This window comes from Aptenodytes forsteri, unplaced genomic scaffold (assembly GCF_000699145.1).
Source record: "Aptenodytes forsteri isolate BGI_AS27 unplaced genomic scaffold, ASM69914v1 Scaffold119, whole genome shotgun sequence".
Taxonomy (NCBI): Eukaryota; Metazoa; Chordata; class Aves; order Sphenisciformes; family Spheniscidae; genus Aptenodytes; species Aptenodytes forsteri.
Window position 1 is genome coordinate 9946393 of NW_008796165.1, and position 19392 is coordinate 9965784.

The following is a 19392-nucleotide window of genomic DNA, read 5'->3' on the forward strand; positions in this document are numbered from 1 at the left end:
CATCGGTGGAGCAGTGGCTTGTCCTGGCTTGCATCAGCGCTGGGTGACTCTGCCAGGGGGAGGATGTGGGGTGCAAGCCCCTTTTGCCCCCCCTGCTCACCCGGGTGATGCCCTCTTGCCCTTGGGGTTTGCAGCGAGCCATGCTGCAGCTCCATTGTAGTCGGCACCGGCAGCTCGCTGAGGGGTACGTGGCACTCTCTGGCTGCAATGGGGACAGTGGGTGAGAGTTGGCAACGTCAACCTCCCCCTGGGGCTTTCTCGGTGTGCTGGGAGGGATGCCGGGGAGGTTGGCTTGAATCAGCCTTTTGTCACCTAAAAGGGGGGGCAGATATTTGGGAAGCGTGGGCACAGGGCTGCAGGAAACGCTGGTGTTGTGGGGAGGGCAGAGGGATGTGCCGGGGCCAGGTCAGCGTGGGTGGTTGGATGGGGTGGGTGGCATGATGCCGTGGTGGTCTCCACCCTGGTGGTCTCAACTGAGGTGGTCTCGACCATGGTGACCACCACAGTTGAGACCACCAGCGTGGAGACCACGAGGGTGGAGACCACTGCACCATCATGGTCTCCACTGTGGTGGTCTCCACCCCGGTGGTCTCAACCACAGTGGTCTCAACCGTGGCAATCTCCACTATGGTGGTCTCCAACTTGGTGGGCTTGACTGTGGTGGTCTCAACCACAGTGGTCTTGATGCTACGGCAGTCTCCTCCCTGGGGAAGCTGTGGGCAGCAGGGCAAAGGTGCCTGGGCTGGGCGATGCTGTTGGTTGTCTCCACACTTGTGAATTTTGGCTCCGGCAGTGTTTGCAGCCGTAACAGGGTGATGCAGGGCTTTGCTCTCCCCTGGGCTGGAGACAGCAGTGCCAGGGGACCTTTGTTCCCTAGGACACTCCCTGGGGGGACTTTGCCCCTGTGCCGGCAAACCGGTGCCAACCTTCCTGGGAGTCTCCCGGGAGCCACAGAGAGTGGCTGGGCAGGGGCATGGATGGGGCTGGGGGCTGCGGGCACAACCAGGGCTGGGGATGCTTCACCCGGCGTTGAACTGAGTGGTGGAGAGGGATGCGAGAGGGCTGGAGGGGTCCCCGCTGTGCTCGCCCCGAGTGAAGGTTTCTGGTGCCAGCGGATGTAAAACCGTCGGCCCCTTGCAAAGGAGACCGTCCTCGTGGCCCCCTGCTGCCTTTGGCCCTCAGTTTGCACTTTCCTGGCCCCATGCCTTGCTTTGCTCCATGAAACCCTAGGGAAAGCATGTGTGGTCCCAAAAATACTACTCACAGGGCGCCCTCACCTTTCTTCTGGGCCAGCTGCCCTCCTGGGGTCCCGCCGAGATCCGCCACAGGGAACTGCTGCGTCTCCTCGCCATGCCGTGACCTGGTGATTTGGTCCCTCTCGTGCCAGTGGGGCCACCATCCCGACGGCCCCGCAAAGGAGCCAGCACCCCGTACCCTGCATCCAAGCAAGCATTGCAGGTCCCAGGGACCCGTGGGTGATGGAGCTGAGCTGTGCCGGGCATCTCCGCCACCGCTCACTGGTGGGGGTCTGGTTGGAGGGGACACCTCCCCTTGCACAAAACCTGCCTCTCCCATCCCTGGGAGCACCGGGGCTTTGCCGCTGCTGGCAGTGGGACTGGCGGGATGGGTCTCGGGGGAAGGAGAGCCCTCACTGCCCTGTCGAGATGGCAGAATTTCCCAAAGTAGGTCAGGTTAATTTTTTAATGCGTGCAGATTTGCTTGTTACCATGGATATTGCTCAATTATACACCAATAATCCCCCATGAGAACTTCATTGTCGCCACTTTCCTCCCCCCCTCACCCCCCCTTTTTTCTTTAAATATTCCCAGAGAGGGGTAAGGATGCGCTGAGGGGCCAGTGTGGGGGTAGGAGACTAGAGCCAGGCGAGGGAAAATGGGGGTTAGGCATTCAGGAGGTGGCGGTGGGGTGGTGTGAGAGCTCTGGAGGGCAGGTGGGGTCAGCTTGAGTCATGGGACTGCCCCACTCTGCCCAGAGTCCCCTGCAGCCCGGCACCCAGGACCCCTGCCCCAGCTTCACCCTCGCCCCTCCCTCCCATCCGTTGCTTGGGGGTGGCTAAAGTAAACACCTCACTTCCAGCAGCCTCAAGGATTTGGTGGAATGAGTGCTCTCCTGCATCCCCACCCGGCAGCGTCCCAGGGGCTGTGGGACCCGAGAGGGTTTTGCGATGGAGGATCCCCTGGGCTGATGGTCCCCCGGTGATTTTCCAAGAGGCTAGCACCCAATTCGGTAGCAGAGAGCATCCCTGGAGCTTGTGGGTGCTTTGGCACTGCAGGACACCCCCCTGTTGGGATATGGGAGAGAAGTGGGGTGCTACGGAGTCCTTTTTCCCCATATTTGTGGAGCTGTTGGGGTGCCTCCCCCACTGTGCCGTCCCCCCTGGTTTGCTCTGTGGGCTCCTTATGCCTTCAGCAGTGCAGGAAGCGAGCATGGCAGGAGGCAAGAAAAATATTCTGCTGGAAGGTTTTTTTTTCTAAGGCAAACTTTTTTTTTTTTTGGGGGTAGAAGTGGGTCACTCAAGGGGTGACAGAGTAAGAGCATCATCGCCTGGGTACTGCATCCCGTTGCCATGGTGACCCGAGGGCTGCATCAGTCAACAGCTTTAAAAATGTGACAGTTGAGTGAGGCTGAAGATTTTAATGAGGACAGACACTTGCTCGCTTAGTTTCGGTAACTGAATACTCTATAAATACCCACCAGCTGAATGGTTCTGGGCCTCTGGAGCATGTTTGCGACGCATGGCTGGGGCGCTCCCCTTCCCCGGGCAGAGCCCTGCGCTCCAGGGTGGGAGCATGGGCTGGGACCACCTTGGAAATAACAGGGGCGATGGATGCAAACCAGACGGCTCTTTTTTTGTCCCCCTCCTGCTAACCCAACCCGGGGGACAAGGTGACACAATTGCAGAGCCAGGAGCAGGTTTGGGTTTCTGAGGTATGGCCCCAGCCGCGTGCCTTTTGGCGTTGGCTGCTGCGGCCGTGGGGTGTGATGGGGCCACCCCCAGCCACTGCCACCGCCTTGTGCCTGCAATAAAGCAAACCTGGGGAGCAAACCCAGCTTGTTAACCAGGAGACTAACTCTTGCACTGGGCTCTTGCAGGGGTGGGTGAGCTGTAAGCAGGCTCCCAAGCCTCAATAGCAAGCCTGGAGAAGTCGTGGGGCTGGGGAAAGCAAAGCCTGGTGCCGCTGAGGCAGGGGTGGGAGGCTTTGAAAGGCTCAGCGGTGCTGCTTGCATCCATCGGTGCTCTGAGCACCCTCATTTCGTACCGACCACAATGGGTGCGCACCGTGCAATGCCCCAATGCCAGCTCCCGCAAAGGGCTGACAGTGCAGAAGGCAAATCTGCAGTTTCCACTTTTTTTGACCCCGTGCCAAAATCGGTCAGTCCCGCACCTTGGGGAAGGAGCTGCTGCCTCTGGCAGCCTGGCTGGACCCATGTGGGAGCGGGATGTTTGCTGGGACAGCTGAGGGCACGCCAAGGGCCCGTCGGTGTTGTGTTTAAAAGCAAACTGTAAATATAAAGCCTCTTCCACTTGTTTTTGCTGCAGCTCCCATGCTGCCTTTCCTTGCAATGCCATCACCGTGTCCAGTTGGGACCTGGTCACAGTGCATGTGGCTGGGGAGCCCGCGGGCACCCAGGGGCACAAGATGCCCTTGGGGGATGCCAGGGCTTCACAGGCAGAGGGGCCAGTGCAGGGCACGGTGGCGTTGCCAGCAACGAGCGCTTCCCATTTGCTACCCCTGGTACCACCCGTGCGCAGCATGAGTCCTGCCCGCTGCCAAAAATATGCTCCTGGCTGTCTTGTGACCACGGCGATGTCACCACGCCGGCCAGGGGAGCTTCAAGACACAGCCCTCTGTCACATGTAGCAACATGGAAAGTATTGACACAGCGTCACCGACTGAGGGATGGGCCATGGTACCGCGCCCTGGGCTCAGTCCAGCACCCCAAAATAGCTGGGATCCTTTCCATCACAGCCTGTGAGCGCTGGACCTGACCCCCGAGGAATGGCAGGCGCACTTCTCTGTTTCGGCTCTGGCGGCCCCCCTGATAGGTGCTGGTGAGGGGCCGGTGGCATGGGGAGGGACATCAGGGAGGGGCACGGGGACAGGGTGTGAAAACCTGCCATGCAGGCGGCTGTGGCAGGCGGCAGATCTGCAGCACCCGCCACACACGCTGCCTCGTCCCTGCTGGGGGGACAGCCACAAGTGTCCTCCACCCCCGGCTCTGCCGGTCCTGCTGTAACCGGAGCCATTCTTCTCCTTTCCAGGTGTCTCTTAAAAATGGTCAAGGAAAATATTGTAGTCCCTGAAGAGATCTTGAGCTTCTGTTGCAATGGCCTCCAGGTACCCCCCGTGCCGTGCAACTAACCCTGGGGCTGCCCATCATGCCGGCAGCTACTAACCAAGGCTGTGCCAGGCAGATGCCACCCCGTGCCGGGAGCTGCTCCCAGCCCTGCACCGGCTCCAGCTGCATCTGCTCCCCATGCGTACTCCATCAGCATCCCTGGCCTCTTGCTGCCTACCGCAGGGTCAGGGCTGTTCCCATGGGGTGCCAGCTTTTTCCCTAAAATTTAGAAACGGCAAGCACTGGGAAAATGAGTGTCGGGAGCTCCGGCCAGGCTGGCTGCTTGCTTTGCAGCAGGCGGCTTTGAAGCTCTTTGCATTGCTGGCTCATGCCCCAGAGCCTGCTGGCTTCCTGAAATAGCTCCGTGGTAATCGTGTAGGCACCTCGGCACGCTGGGAAACAGCCCGGGAGGTTCACAAAGGGGTTTGGAGCCCGCTGGAGGGGCTCTGGCGGCCGGGGGTCCGTCTCGCCGCGGGATGGGGGGGCCCTTTGCCATAGGCTTGGCTTGCCGTGTTCACCACCGTCTCTGCTAAGCCAAGGTTTGTGCCGTTCCTGGGATGCCGTGTACCAGTAGCTATGGAAACAGAGGTTAGACCTGCTAGAGGAAAATGCTATTCCGAGAGGCGGTGAGCCCGGGGTAGTCGGGAAAGCTTCATTTCCTGCATAAACCCATCTTTAAAAGAAGCCGGGCAAACCAAAGGGCAAAGAAGCTGCTGCAACAGGGGTCTCGCAACAAGTGCTGTAAATGGGAGCCACACTGGGAGCAGAAAGCGGAAGGAAGGGCTGTAACGAAGCCCAGACGGCTCCTCGTGTCTCCTCAATTACTCACCGGGCTAACTGAGTTCACCCCTTGTGTAACACAGCTCACTTGACATCTAATCAGCTATTTTTTTTGTCGGCACAGTAGCAATTCCAGCCTCTCTCTTCCAACCCGCCTCCTGCCGGGCCGGCAGGCAGGAGCGGCTCTGTGCCCAGCAAACTGTGAAGCCCATAAGGGCTGCATTTAACTGCACAAACGACCCCAAACTCAGGATGCTTTCACTCCCTCTGTTTGTACCAGCCAGGAAAAACTGCTTTCGGTGTTTCCTTTGGCAAAGGGGGGTGTTGGTGGAAGGTGTGGAGCATCGCTGCCTGCCCAGCCCTGGGTACAAGCCCTGGGAGTGCAAAACCACCCTTCGCTGCAGCACTCTAAAAATGAAGCTGTCGGGGAAGCAAAATTCCTTCCCAGAGAATTGTTTGACTTTGGGGGGGGGAGGGTTTGCACAGTTTTTGGGAGGAAGCAGCAGGGTTGGATGACAAATGGCCTGGAAACCTGCAGTGATCACTCACAGAGCTCTTTTTAGAGGGATTTTTTTCCTTTTGGCTGTGGACATCACATCTTTAGCAAGGTCTGGGTGGGTTTTGGTGCTGCCCAGGGCTGTGCAGGACTGGGGGTCCTGCTGGCTCTGCATGGGGATGGGGGCTGCTTGGTTCACCATTTTCTCAGGGGATTTTCCTCCTGTTTGGGTAAATGGACCTCTCGTCCCCTGCAGGGCTCGACCTCTCCGCTGCGTGTCCAGGAGCCAGGGGAGCGGGAGGAGGTGCCGGGGGCCATGGCGAGCCCCTTGCCCACCCGCAACCCCACTGAGGTGCAGATGAGCCAGCTGGTGCTGCCCTGCCACACCAACCACCGCGGCGAGCTCAGCACCGGCCAGCTGCTCAAGTGGATCGACACGGCCGCCTGCCTCTCTGGTAAGCCATCCTCTCCCACTGAAACCATTGCCCTGCCGGGCCAGGAGGGAAAGGACCTGGCGACGTCCCCAGGAGCTGGCTCATCAGTGGCGCACCCAGCAGTCCAGCACCATCCCTCGGAGCTGACGCCAGCTGGGGACCCACGTCATGCCATTTTGCTGAGTAATTAGAGAGCAAATGGGAGCAGGACAAGAGGGGGAGGAGACGTGCACTGCAGCACGCACGCTTGCTCAGGGACTGATCAAAATCGACGCCTGCTTCTTCCCAAATGCTGCCCTTTTCCTTGCCTGGTGCGCAGGGCATGGTGAGACTGGGCTGGTGACGTCCCTGGCATCCTGGCAGCGGCCGGAGAGCTCTGCTGGAGGGGCAGAGCTCCTCTGCTCAGTGAGAAGCTCACCCTGCCAAGCGCGCTGTGGGTCGCCAAGCATGGGGAGAGGAAAACGGGTGCAATATTGCAGTTTGATGAGCTTCCCAGGGCAATTTTGCAGTTTGAGGTTCCCAGAGTCCCAAGAGAAAGCCGGAACAGCAAGACGGCTTTAAAATATTTGCTGCGTACACGGAGATGATATCAGCTGCCTGTGTATCCCTGCAGTGGCTGAAAACATCGAGGGAAGGCAAACAGCAGGGCAGCGTGCCTCCTAGTTATAACACACCCTCCAGATCCTTAAAACATCTGCAAACCCGTGCTGCTATGGGGTGGAGAAACCCCAAACCCTGCTCTCGTCCCCTGCAAATGCAGCAGGCGGGCACGAGCAGGAAAAGGGACGCCAGCTGAGGTTTCACCGGTGTCACCAGCCCCGAGGCAGCGGCTGTGGGGCGGAGGAGCACGCGTGCCCCTCGCACGCTCGGCATGTTGCTGCAGGTAGCTGATGTAGTTTGTTTTTCCTTTCCAGCCGAGAGACATGCTGGGTGCCCATGCGTCACGGCTTCCATGGATGATATCTATTTTGAGCATACCATTAGGTAAATATTCCACTCTCCAGCGGGCCATATGCGAGTGAGGAGGATGGGGTTTTTCCCTCCTGTCTGCTGGGTGCAACGTGGACGGTGGGGCTGGAGCCAGGACAGGGAGCAGCATGCTTGGGAGGGAAGGAGATGCAGTGGCAGTACCAGGCTCGCGGGGCAGCCAGGGATTGAGGCTCTGACTCTGCTGCGGGGCTGTGGACCGACTGTCTGCTCTGATTTATCTGCTGTCTGGTCGCTCCCAGAGCTCCTGCTGCGTAGGCTTCCTGGTATTTGCCCTGACCCCAGCTGCTCCCTGGCTTTGTTCAAGAAATGACTCTCACTTAGTGCTCTGGAAAACTTAAATCTTGCAAATCGTGCCTCTGTAGCAGCCGTGTGGGTGGCTGGCATGTGGCAGAGCTCATCCACCCACCGGGTGCTGGGAGGAGTGGGACCTCCTTGAGCATTGCTTTGTGAGATGCACCAGACTGAGCTTTGCCTGGCCGAAATCCCCTCCCAGGCTTGTCCCAGCACCCCCTTGGGCACTGCCTCAGCAGAGGTGCCCACCTCGATGCGCACAGTCCCTGGACTGCCACGTTGCGGGGGACAACATAAGCATTCCCACCAGGTGTAGGTCTTACGTACCCAAGGTGTTCTTCTCCCTTACCACCCTCGGTAAGCCCAGGTGCTGCCACCCGCCTTTACTCATCTCTCAGAGCCCCCATACCCCTCCGTGCAGGGGGATGCCCGTCTGCTCACCCCCGGGTACCATCTCAGGGAGCTCCAGGGGTGCTTTGGCGCAGGGTTTTGGTGCACCTACAAAGGTGCCTGCAGGGCCCGATGGCAGAGGTGCCCATGTGCCAGCAGAGGGGTTTTTGGCACCCCCATCCCCTGGGGACCTGCTGGCCAAAAGCTGGCCTGGCCAAGCAAGCCATGCGGTATAGGATCCACGCTGCCTAGCAGCTCCCCACCGTGCGGGTCTGCCCACTGAGGGCAGAGACCAGCTGCGGGTGCCCAGGGCTGGCGTTGGGGTCCCAGGCTGTCGGCTGATTTGTTTGGTGCCGGGAAGTCCGACTTGGTCTTGAGTTTCACTGTCATCCCCAGGAAACGTTAAACTCCCACTTTCTCCATCTCACATCAGGTGCCGCGGTGCTGGTGGGTTGGCAAGTCACTGGCAGAGGCTGGGGTGCCTGTTGGGTGGCACCGTCAGCGTCAATGCTCTGCACCGAGAGGGCTCAGCGGGTGCCGTGCCCAACATCACGTGGCTCCAGCTCCTGGGGCAGCTTTGCTGGGGAAGCTTTTCCCTGTTGGTTTCAGAAGCGGGAGAACGGACCCGAGCCCCGCTCCAGAGCATTAAATCAAGCCCTGCAAGGCATTCGCCCCTCCTTGGGGGTGAGCTGGGCAATGCTCCAAGGGGCCAGGGAATTTGTGCTGCTCCTGGCTCAGATCCTGCTTGCTGTGGTCTAGCTTAATGCTCCGAGCGAGGGGCCTGGCAGGGATTTCCCACAGAGCTGTTTGAAGGCAGAGGAGCTTTGGGCAGTGTTTGCCTTCTGCTCTCCTCCTTGCTCGGCTGTTTGTGCTTTCTGCTGCCCTCCCACCACAAGGGAGAGACCCTCTTGGGCAGGGAAGGGCTGTGGTGCTGGGGCACAGAGGAGACCCCAAAACATCACTGACTTAAAAACTCACTGGCTGAGCATTGGATGCTTCCCATCCCTCAGCCCTACCGTGTGGAAGTGCAGCCTCCTGGGAGGATTTCACATGGGTTCATGTGGCTTTTATGGTACCAGCTTGTGCCATTTGATAAGGAGAGAGAGGATAAAGCATTTTGGGGGCTGTAATATAGGCAGCCGGGGCTGCCAATGCGCCTGCCCAGATCCCTGCCCTTGCACGCCCCTCGCTGCAAACCCAGCCGGAGCATCTGTGCTCCAGCCTCGCAATGCCACTGCTTCCTTCATCTCTAACCCTCTCCCCCCATCTTGCTTTTTCTTTTCGCACCAGCCAGCTGTATATAAACCCTCCTGAGCAGCGGGACGGGAAGAGCGGTGTCTGGTACGGACGTTTGCAGCCCTAGAGCAGCCAGCCTAATGCAGCGCTGCTGTGAGTTGGGAGCATTAACCCCACTGACGTGGCATGGCCTGGAAGATGCATGGAAGCTGCTCACGTAACCCCGCTAACATTTCGGCATGCTGCAGCGGGCGCAGGGTTGCCACTGGGCCCAGGGTCCTTGCTGGGGGACAGCTGGAGGCACCATCCCAGCCTCACGCCACCCCTGCTCCAGCCAGAGCCAATGTGTGAAGCGTGTCGAGTAGCCAAGATTATTATAGTCATTTGAAGCCCAAAGTCATGCGTGGGGGCAAGGGGGAAGTTACAGTGCCGAAGCACACACTGACTCTTCCTCACTTCTGGTTTTGAGCCCTCTATGGTGCAAACTTGCAGTGGCGGTTATAGGGTTTATTTTTCCACTGAGTTTTCTAGTATTGGTCTCTTAGGGGATGAGGAGTATTCCTGATTTAATAATGCATTTGGTAAAGACTCTGTTTGCTGTTGGTGTTGCCAGTATGCTGCATTTGCTCATTTGGTTGGTACCAGTCTGGACTAGGTTAGGCTGCAGAGCTGAAGCTGTCTGTGTGTTTACTCTGAAGCCTACTGAGGGCCCAGAGGAGACCTCCTGGACTCTGCGAACAGCAGTTTGCTGCCAGCAGATGTTTCATGTGAGAGATGATGCAAAATGCCCCTGGCCGGATCCTGCCTCCTGCCATCTCCCAGTATCCCAAGGTGTTTGTCGCTGGGAGGCCCTGGAGTGGAGAAGGGATGGGAGCAGTCAAGGTGCCTGCAGCTTTGGGGCTGCTGCTGCTGCCAGCCAAGGGCTTGTGGGAAGGCCCCATGGGTGCCTGCGTTGTGCAGGGCAGCGCATGCAAGGCTGGAGGAGCTGTTTGCTCTGGCAGGAGCGTGCATGCCCGCATGGCTGGGGGTGCCAAGCAAGCCTTGGGCACCTCAGCACCCCTCAGGTGTCCCAGCAGCACCCCAGACCTGGGGACCCGTTTGCACGCAGATGCTCAGGGGTGACATCTCACCGCCAGGCTGGACACCCGTGGGCTCCCATGTCTTGGGGGTGGCTGTCCCTGTGCCCTGCTGACCATCCCGGCATGTCCCCACTGTCCCAGGCAACTGCTACTGCAGCGGGCGGTGAGCCGTAACACCGTGGCACCTCAATGGGGAGCCGCTCGGTGCCGGCACATGGGCTGGATAACCACGAGCTGTCGTCCCCCGGTAACCCATGCATGCTTTCTCCTCTTTCTGTTTTTCAGTGTTGGGCAAGTTGTCAACATCAAAGCCAAAGTGAACCGAGCCTTTAACTCCAGCATGGAGGTTGGTGTGCTGCCCCACGCCTTCACCCCCCACCCCTACCCCTATCCCCCTCGCTGCACGCCTGTCCCCGCCAGCTGAGTGTAACCCATGCATGCTTTCTCCTCTTTCTGTTTTTCAGTGTTGGGCAAGTTGTCAACATCAAAGCCAAAGTGAACCGAGCCTTTAACTCCAGCATGGAGGTTGGTGTGCTGCCCCACGCCTTCACCCCCCACCCCTACCCCTATCCCCCTCGCTGTACGCCTGTCCCCGCCAGCTGTGTGCGCCCATTCAACCATGGCCAAATGCAAAATACCCAAATCCTCACGCGGTTTCCAGCTTTGATCCCACGTGTCGGTCCCCTCCCGCTGTGCTTGGCGGGATGTGGGTCCCTGGGGAGCAGAGCTGGCTCTCAGGGGTGCTGTGCCCTCTCCCAGGTGGGCATCCAGGTGAGCTACGAGGACCTGTGCAGCGGGAAGCACTGCAGCATCTGCAAGGCGTATGCCACCTTTGTGGCGCAGGGTCCCTCCAACAGCAAGGTGAGCGGCGGCCGGTATCTGTGGGGGCTCGGTTGGCCCCTGCGCAGAGGCAGCAGAGAAATGGCCTCTCTGGGGAGAGACGAGCTGGGCTGGGCCGGGCCCAGCTTTCCATCATGGCATGTGCTGTCACTTTGTGGCTATCTGCACATGATTGGGTCGGTGATCCCTTATCCCATGTGTGTGGGGTGCACGGTGGGATGCCGAGGCTCTCAGCCCCACTCTGAGCATGGAGGGCACCTGCCTGCTGCTGCCACCCCCACCTTTGTGCCCAGAGAGGGCAGGAATGTACCTCCCTGCCAGTGCTGCAGGACAGCTCCTTAGCATCGGTGCCCATCCCTGCTGTATGACACCTCCCAGGGCATCCCTATCCAGTTGTAGGAGCCATTTGTCCTCTGGCCCCTCTGTGAGCAACTATAATATAACCCAGGAGGAGCGTGGCTGGCTCCAACACACGTGGTGGGATGTACGGTGCTATAGGAGCGCGTGCTGGTGCCCAAAGGAGCCCTGCCTTCTCCCGCAGCGGGACTGCACCCTGCCCATGTCACCCTTTGCAGGTGAAGCTGAAGCCACTGACCCCGCAGACGGAGGAGGAGAAGACAGAGCACAGCATTGCTGCCGAGCGCCGCCGCATGCGGCTGGTCCACAAGGACACCCTCAAGGACCTCCTTATCCGCAGCCCCCGTGAAACCGGTACCATGTCCCGCAGCCTGGGCTTCCAGCCCCAAAATAGCCCCGCCACCCACTGGTGACATCCTCCTTCCTTGGTGGGATGCTGGGGGGGGAAGACTGGTGATCGCCATGGAGGTTTGGGAATGCCCTGGCCATGGAGGGGTAGGGATTAGCCCCACCATGCCAGACCCCCAAGCCAGGCAGCTGGGGGGAGGGTTGATGCAGTGGGACGGCAGCCGTGGGGAGAGGAAGCAAGGGCTGGTGGGGTGCCGGGAGCAGGGGTCCCACTGGCCAGCCGACACACTGAATCCTGTTTTCCCACCGCGGCAGAGCTGGAGACACGGGACGGCAGCGTGGCGGTGCCGGCGGAGAAGACACGGGTGGAGAGCGTGGAGCTGGTGCTGCCCCCACATGCCAATCATCAGGGAAACACCTTCGGTGGGCAGATCATGGCCTGGATGGAGAATGTGGCCACCATCGCAGCCAGGTGACCTGATGGGGATTCAGTGGGGGGGGGATGGCGTGCCTGGAGGCAACATGCAGTCAGGGCAGTGTTCGGCTGGGTCAGGCCACAGCTGGGTTGTAGGGACCCTCCAAAGGGATGGTCCCCAGCACATCACCCTTGGGCAATGCCGTACAGGGAGTCCCATGGGTGCATGGTGATGGAGGACCCCAGGGAAGGGTTCACACTCAGCACAGTCTGCTTATTGTCCCTTCTCATGGCTGGTTTTGGTGGTTGAAATCCAGGGGTGACATTTTTTGGGGTCTCCTCGGCTCTGGCTGGGTCAGGGAGAATGCATGGGGCTGCTGGGGCATGAGGCCATGGCTGAGGGGTAACGCTTGCCCCCTGCAGCCGGCTGTGCCATGCCCACCCCACGCTGCGGGCCATTGAGATGTTCCATTTTCGGGGACCATCGCAAGTCGGGGACCGCCTGGTGCTCAAAGCCATCGTCAACAACGCCTTCAAAAACAGGTGGGCACCGGTGGCAGGGGGTCCCCATCCCACCCTCCCGGCAGCTCTCTGCACCCTCACCCCTTCTTCTCTCCCCCCTCCCCCCCAGCATGGAGGTGGGGGTCTGCACTGAGGCGTACGGCCAGGAGATGTCCGTCAGCCGAAGGCACATCAACAGCGCCTTCATGACCTTCGAGGTGCTGGACCAGGAGGGCCGGCCCTGCACCCTGCCAATGGTGGCACCTGAGCCGGGGGTAAGAGTGGGCAGGGCTGGCTTCTCCCCGCTGCGGTGGCATGGGACCCCCGGGAATCCCGCTTAGCGCTGAAAGGCTCTCAGATTCACAGCAAAACAAATGCAGTTTTATGATGATGGAAATGAAATTGCTCAATAGCAAGTGAATTAAATTGATTGCTCGGTATAACTAATAATAAAGTAAACCACTTGCCTGTGTGGAGATGGAGACGTATTAGCCATGCAAGGCTTAACAGAATATTGCCTGCAAGTTGGAGCTCATCTTTTCCATAATCTAGGGTAAAGAATGCAAACCTCTGAGGTTGATTTTACCTTTCAAAGCAACCTAATCCATAATTTGCTTGGATCCAAATATTTAAGGAAATCTGTCACGCGAGCACGGCAGCGAAGGAAACACCTGCGTGTCATGGGGTACATTGTAGCGTGAGCAAGCAATGGCAGCGCCTTCCCCTTGGCTGATCTGTGCCCACCTACCTGATTTTTTTGATGCCTTAAAACTAGGACTCTTCTCCCACCCTGCAGGAGAGCATCTTCCGGCCAGAGCTGGGCTCCTTGAAACCTCCTCTCTGCCTGCTTTAAAACACTGCGTTAGCGCTTTCTTCAAAATAAGCTGCTTTTTTTTGGTTTTTATTTCCCTGGGAGAGGACATTTGCACGTGCTAGGGGATGTGATTTGTGTTTCAGTGCCTGTTTGCAGCTCTGCAGCCGCAGTGAGGGTTTTTTCCTAATGTGCCAGTGCCTGTCGCTTGATCACAGCGCGGTGGCAATGCCAAAATAGCTCACGGTTAATCACTAACCACCACTGCCAGCGTAGCTGGGGCAGCAGCCGGTGAGCGCAGGGGCTTCACCTTCCAGCCCTTCCCTGCTGAACGTTTTGCCCACTCCCAGAAAGATGCAGGTTTTTTTTTTCCTCCTTTTCCTATTAACCTAATGTGCTTTTCCTGTTTATCAGGACGGAGAGAGGAGGTACAGAGAAGCCAGCGCTAGGAAAAAAATTCGGCTGGACCGGTGAGTGGAAAATGCAAGTGGAATGCAAGGATGGAGGAGGGAGGAGAGGGGGGCTTGGCACTGGGGTACAGGGACAGTCTGTGGGTGGTTTGTGTCCCATCATAAGGGAAACTGTTCCTTTCCTGCAGAAAATACGTCGTCTCCTGCAAACAGACTGAGGTGCCGCTCTCTGTGCCCTGGGACCAAAGCAACAAGGTAGGGTGCTGCCCTGCGGGAGTCGCTGCCTCCTGCCCCCCTTCCTGCCCCTGACGTGCTGCCCCTGCCCCAGGTTTATCTGAGCTACAACAACGTCTCTGCGCTGAAGACACTTGTAGCCAAAGCGAACTGGGCACTTGCCAGAGAAAAGGAAAAGGTATTAAACCCTGCCCCGTCCCCCTGAGCGGCTTCTTGCCGCCAAAGCCTGGGCAATCCAGGGGCTCGGTGCTGGCTGAACATGTCCCAGCCCGTGCCCTGTGCTTCCTGAGGTGCGGATGTACACGCTGGAGGAGGACAAGTTCCTTTCCTTCCGCATTGAGATGTCAGTCCGCATCGCGGCCAGCCGAGCCTTCTCCCTGCTCTCCGACCTGCGGCGCCGGCACGAGAGGAACAGCCACTATGCGTGAGTGCTGCGGGGCTTCCTGGGGGCACCCGGCCCTTTCCAAAAATCACATCCCTAAATTTAAGACTTGTAGATGAATGTCCCTTTGGGCTTTCCTGGGAGCAAGTGTGTTGCCCCGGAGCCATGATCCCTCCTAGAGACCTTTCACTATGTGTCCCCATCCCGGCTCCACCTGGGCTGATGAGTGCACTTTTCTGCAGAAAACATTTATTTTGGGTCTCCCAAAATATTTTGGGTATGGTGGTGGGCTGTAAATGTGTAAGCCCCCGGACTTGGGGGCCACAGCGGGATTTCTCTGACTGGTCCCCTCCCATCTCGCAGGAGCGCCGAGCTCGTCCAGCAAGTAGACGACGACGACATGATCTACCATGTGGTGAGCCAGACACTCAGCCGCGAGAACAAGCCGCAGGACTTCGTCATCCTGGCGTCCCGACGAAAACCCTGCAGCAAGGGGTAACCGTCCCCATTCCCAACCCCCTGCTCCTCGCCAGCCAGGCTGTGCTGGCTCACCGGGCTGTCTCCTCCCCAGGGACCCCTACGTGGTTGCCTTTCGGTCAGTGACGCTGCCCACCCACCCCGCCAGTGCTGGCTTCACACGGGGGGAGACGCTCTGCTCTGGTTTTTGCATTTGGACAGAGTCGGATGACACAAGCAAGGTGGGATGCTGCAGCCATGCCATGGGGCCATGCCAGTCACACCCCATCGGGGAGGCTCCCCCATCCCCACATGCCCCTACTAACCATCTCCTGTGCCTTGCAGGTGGCTTACTACAACCAGGCTACGCCAGGGTACCTCAACTACGTCACCACCAACGTGGCGGGACTGTCCTCCAACTTCTGTGCCACCTTTGAAGCCTGCGAGAAGTTCCTGCTGAAGAACAAGGAGGACCTGATCGTGCGGCTGCAGGACCTCTAGAGCCATGGCACCCCTGCTGACAGACAGACAGACAGATGAGGGGGCACCTTGGTGGTGGAAGGGGACATGGGATGGTGGTGGCCCGATCCTGCCTCCCCGGTGGCTTTGGCCCGAGTAAGGTCCCAGGGCCTGGGGTGGAGGGGCATGACAGTACCACCTCACCCCTTGCACTGACATGTCATGACTTTTCTTCTTCTTCCTTTTTTTTTATTTAGAAATTTTATAAGCTGATGTACAGGACTTGGTTTTCTAGTTCACTTAACGCTACTTGAATCTTTATACGATCTAAAGTCTTCCTAAAACAGATTTTTTTTTTTTTTTTTCTTCTTGTACAGGACTTGGTTTTCTAGTTCACTTAACGCTACTTGAATCTTTATACGATCTAAAGTCTTCCTAAAACAGATTTTTTTTTTTTTTTTTACTATTTCTTTATGGGGGAAGCTGGTTCCCTTCAAGGCAGCAAAGGGAGAGAGGGGGCAGTGATGTGGGGAGGGTGCCGCAGCCCTCCCTGGTGCAGGGGCGGCCGGCAGAGCATCCCACTCCCGCTGGGGCTGCCGGGTGCTGCTCCTCTTCCGGGACAGGGCTGGAAAACAGCCCCTGCTCCCGCCAGGCTGAAATCCCAGCCCCATGGGGCTGTGGAAGGAGTAGCAATAAAAGTGCATTAAAAGGAAAAAAAAATCTATATGTGCTCTGGGTGAGTGTCTGCTCCGGGGTTAGCTGTGTAGCTGCCCAGCCAGCGAGCGTGGCATGGGGGTCCTGCACCCATAGCACACCCCAGGCAGGTGCCATTTCCCTGGGCGAGGAGGGGGACAGGGCTGCTCAGGGTCACCCGCCCCCAAGAGCTGCTGCCTGGGGCTCAGGAGGACGTGGGGCGTCCTTTGAGGCAGGACTGTGCATTGCAGGAAGCAGGGTGTCAGTAAGTGCTCCACTCGAGTGGCTTTTGGGGACTGCCTGGAGGCATTGCCACCACGGCAGGGGCAGAGCGGGTGCAGACCCAGGGGGCTGCCCCTTGTCCCTGTCCGTTGGGTGCACCAACACCTTGAGCTGTAAACCCCAAACTGCCTCAGGGGCACTGAAAAAGCAAAAAAAAGACAAACCCAAACCTTGTTTCCCTAAGTCTGAGGAAGGCTGCTGAGGACATGGAGAGTGGGTGCAGGCAGATGCCGAAGCCCAGAGCCTCAAAGGCTTTGATGCTATCCCTAATTGCCCCAAGGACTAATGCCCTCAGTGCCTCCAGGGGTGTTTCCCCCCCATCCTCCCAAGCTGCTTTGATGGCAGCACAGAGCTGTTTCACAGACGTCTGCAGCAGCAGAGGATGGGGTTAGGACCATTGAAAAGACCTTGCTGCCAACCTGCTTCTCCCTGAGATGCTCTGGGAAAGCCATCAAAATGCTGCACGGGTGACAGTGGAAGTGCTACACATCCGTCACACCCCAGGGGATGTCTGCCCTCAGCCACAGGCCTGCTGAGAGCCCCCTCCCAGGCTTTCCTGGGTCACATAACCAGAGATTTGCTGATGCCATTGAGGTTTTTGAAAGGCTTGCTGCCTGCTGGGAAGGGAATAAGCCCCTTAGGCACGCAAAGCTGTGGGCACGGCAGGTTTAACGCGGCCCCGGGGCGGCAGCCGTGCCCTCACCTTTGCTAGAAAAGTCCCTGTGCGCTTAACACCTAGTAAGGGTTTTGCAGAGCTTAACCCTGAGCAAGCAACAGTAATGCCGTGCTCCGGGTAAGATGAGGCTGTGGGGTACCAGAAAGAGCACAGGGTCTTTTCCAGGCACCCAGGGTGTTTTCTCCCTCCCTGCAACACCCAGTCCCTAGAAGGGCATTTTGCCACCCAAACTCCCCACCCAGTTTATAAGCAGAAGGAGCTGCCTGCCCCTCTCCTGCGGGCACTGGCCAGCGGCTCCCACCCCTGGAGCCGGCTGTGGCCATAAGCCCCTAATCTCTGCCATATCTCAGATCATAAACATCTCTGTGCAAGGCCTGGCACGGCGCTGCCCCAACCTCCCCCTGCTGTGCTATTGCCACAAGATAAAGCTGTCTCAAGCTGAACGTGGTAAAAAACATTCAGTTTTTATAGAGCCCTCTTATCTCCCGAAACTTGGAGCAATCCTGCCTTTTTATCACCGGGATGTGAGCCATCCTTTCTATTTATCGTTAGAAATTGCTGCTGCTTGATTAAGTGCAGGGAATGATGTATTCGCCTGAACATTAAACTTTAACTGACCTCCCCTTCTCTTAAAGTATTGTGCTTTTTCCTGCTGGGTCCCTGGGGGTGCAGGGTGATGGAGCAGGAGCGACTTTGGGGGCACAACAGAGAGCTGCAACAGTGTGAAGCATCTTGTGGTTTATGTGCAGGTGGGGAAAAATTGCAGTCCTGCAGCGTCTGCTGGCCCTCAGGCCCAGGGGAATGTGGACAGCAGCACTGGGTGGCTTGGAGCATCCCTGGAGCACCCATCTCTGACTGCTTCATCCCGCAGCCAGCTCCCGGGGAGGAGGGACCCGCTGGTGGGTGCGTTGGAGCCTGTTGGGAGCAGCCTGCCCTTACCAGCCTTCCCCAGAGTCCCCCATTTGCCCTCCCCACCAAATGCACCGCTCTGGGGCCAATTTAGCAATCAATCACTATTTTTCTTTGTCCCTTAAAAAAAAAAGAAATCCCTGCAGGGTGTTACCCCCTGCTCTGACCAACCCTCCTGGCTGCGGCTTCTTTGCACGAAAGCACCCAGCTGCCTTGCTGCTCTTGACTGCTAATTCTTGCAAGGAGGTGAGCGATTTGGAAAGGCAGATCTGGGACCTCAGGAGCAGGAGGGCTACGTGCCAGCCACCCACAGCACCCATCGCTGTTTTCCTGCACAGCATGATGCAGGGAACAAAGCCCCACCAAAGGACCACGGCTGCCTTCCCCGGGCTCCTGCCATCGTGCAGTGGACAGGGCTGCCGGAGGATGGAGTGGGGAAGCATCCCAGAAATGCCAAGAAGCTTTTGGCAAAGAAAAGGCCATGAAGACAGCTGGGGATTTACAGGCTAGCACTCCAGGTGGGATCCGAGCGCCTTCTCCAGTACGTGATGCTACCATGAGAAGGGTTCAAGGGCCTGATTGTATAGATGCCTAAATAAGTACATAGGAATTGATATATAAAAACACAGCGTATATTTATCTATTTTGCAGGGGGAGCGGGATGTAATTAGATGGCAGGGTCTCTCTCAAGGCTATCCCTTCTGTAATTCATGCCCTGAGGCGGCCGGCTGAGGGGAGGAGGAGGAATAAAGCAGGCGGCAGAATTGATGGGCTGTTCCCAGAAGCTTCGTTTTAATTAATTTCCAAAGTGCTCCTTGTAGCGGAGTAGGCAGCCCCTTCAAAGCCTCCTTCCCCCCGCCACTGCCCGTGCTCTCATGCTTGTGCCAGCGTGGGGTCTGGGGCAGCGGGGTGAGCCCGGGAGCCGGCCCTGCTTCTTCGGGCCCCCAGATTTTTTGGTTAAAGTGTGCAGAAGCTGTTGCTGGTTTTAGACAGGAGGACTTTTGCCTGGCCAAGAAGCCTCTTTGATGGCCACAACGTGGGCAGGCGTATTTGTCAGGGCTTTTCCTTTTCCCCTCTTATTGATTTTCTGCTTGTTCCTGCTGCCAGGGGTCAGATGGGGCTTTGGCTGGACTTTGCCGAAAGTCCACCCAAAACGGCTGGTTACCAGATGCTGACGCAGTGCCCTGCCCCTAAGATATAAGGGGTCCGAGAATTGGGTTTGCAGCCCAGTCGGGTGCGTGGTGGCGGGGCTAGGAAGGGGCTGTGCCAGCTCCAAAGCTCTTCCTGAATAAGTGGGCTTGTGAAGCTAAACTGCGTTTGCTGGATCCAGCAAGGTGACGGCAGTAACAGCAGCTCAGTGCTGAATTAGGGGTGGCTTGGCCGACATGGAGGGATCCAGCCCTGGCCAGGAAACCATGCTGACTGACATGGAGCCCTCCAACACCGTCAAACTGCTGCACCTGGTTTTCCTCTCCACCTCCTGGGGAATGCAGATCTGGGTGACCTTTGTGGCTGGTAGGTTGCGGTCCGGGCTCACTACCGTGGGTCTCTGCCCCGGGGG

General features: G+C 58.2%; 3 protein-coding genes across 3 annotated transcripts in view; 2 read left to right on the top strand and 1 right to left on the bottom strand.

The window, feature by feature from the left end:
• SSBP3 (single stranded DNA binding protein 3) overlaps nucleotides 1-1352 on the bottom strand; it is a 73617-nt gene extending 72265 nt beyond the window's left edge. The window contains exons 1-3 of the mRNA XM_009287494.1: nucleotides 1278-1352; nucleotides 544-713; nucleotides 101-202 (exon numbers count right to left, since the gene is read on the bottom strand). Coding sequence (XP_009285769.1) covers nucleotides 101-202; nucleotides 544-713; nucleotides 1278-1352 — 347 coding nt within the window. The remainder of the gene's footprint in view (nucleotides 1-100; nucleotides 203-543; nucleotides 714-1277) is intronic.
• Nucleotides 1353-4289: 2937 nt separating this feature from the next.
• On the top strand, nucleotides 4290-15626 carry ACOT11 (acyl-CoA thioesterase 11). The gene is made up of 16 exons (XM_009287397.2): nucleotides 4290-4361; nucleotides 5895-6093; nucleotides 6987-7056; nucleotides 10344-10404; nucleotides 10818-10919; nucleotides 11474-11609; nucleotides 11919-12075; nucleotides 12442-12561; nucleotides 12650-12794; nucleotides 13745-13800; nucleotides 13929-13995; nucleotides 14069-14152; nucleotides 14265-14398; nucleotides 14720-14851; nucleotides 14928-15054; nucleotides 15158-15626. The coding sequence occupies exons 1-16, from the start codon at nucleotides 4299-4301 to the stop codon at nucleotides 15311-15313; spliced, it is 1809 nt and encodes a 602-aa protein (XP_009285672.1). The 5' UTR covers nucleotides 4290-4298; the 3' UTR covers nucleotides 15314-15626.
• A 3590-nt stretch (nucleotides 15627-19216) lies between these two features.
• The window catches only part of TMEM205 (transmembrane protein 205), a 1068-nt gene continuing 892 nt past the window's right edge, over nucleotides 19217-19392 (top strand). Inside the window, exon 1 of the mRNA XM_009287495.2 lies at nucleotides 19217-19346. Within this exon, the coding sequence (XP_009285770.2) occupies nucleotides 19217-19346 (130 nt within the window). The remainder of the gene's footprint in view (nucleotides 19347-19392) is intronic.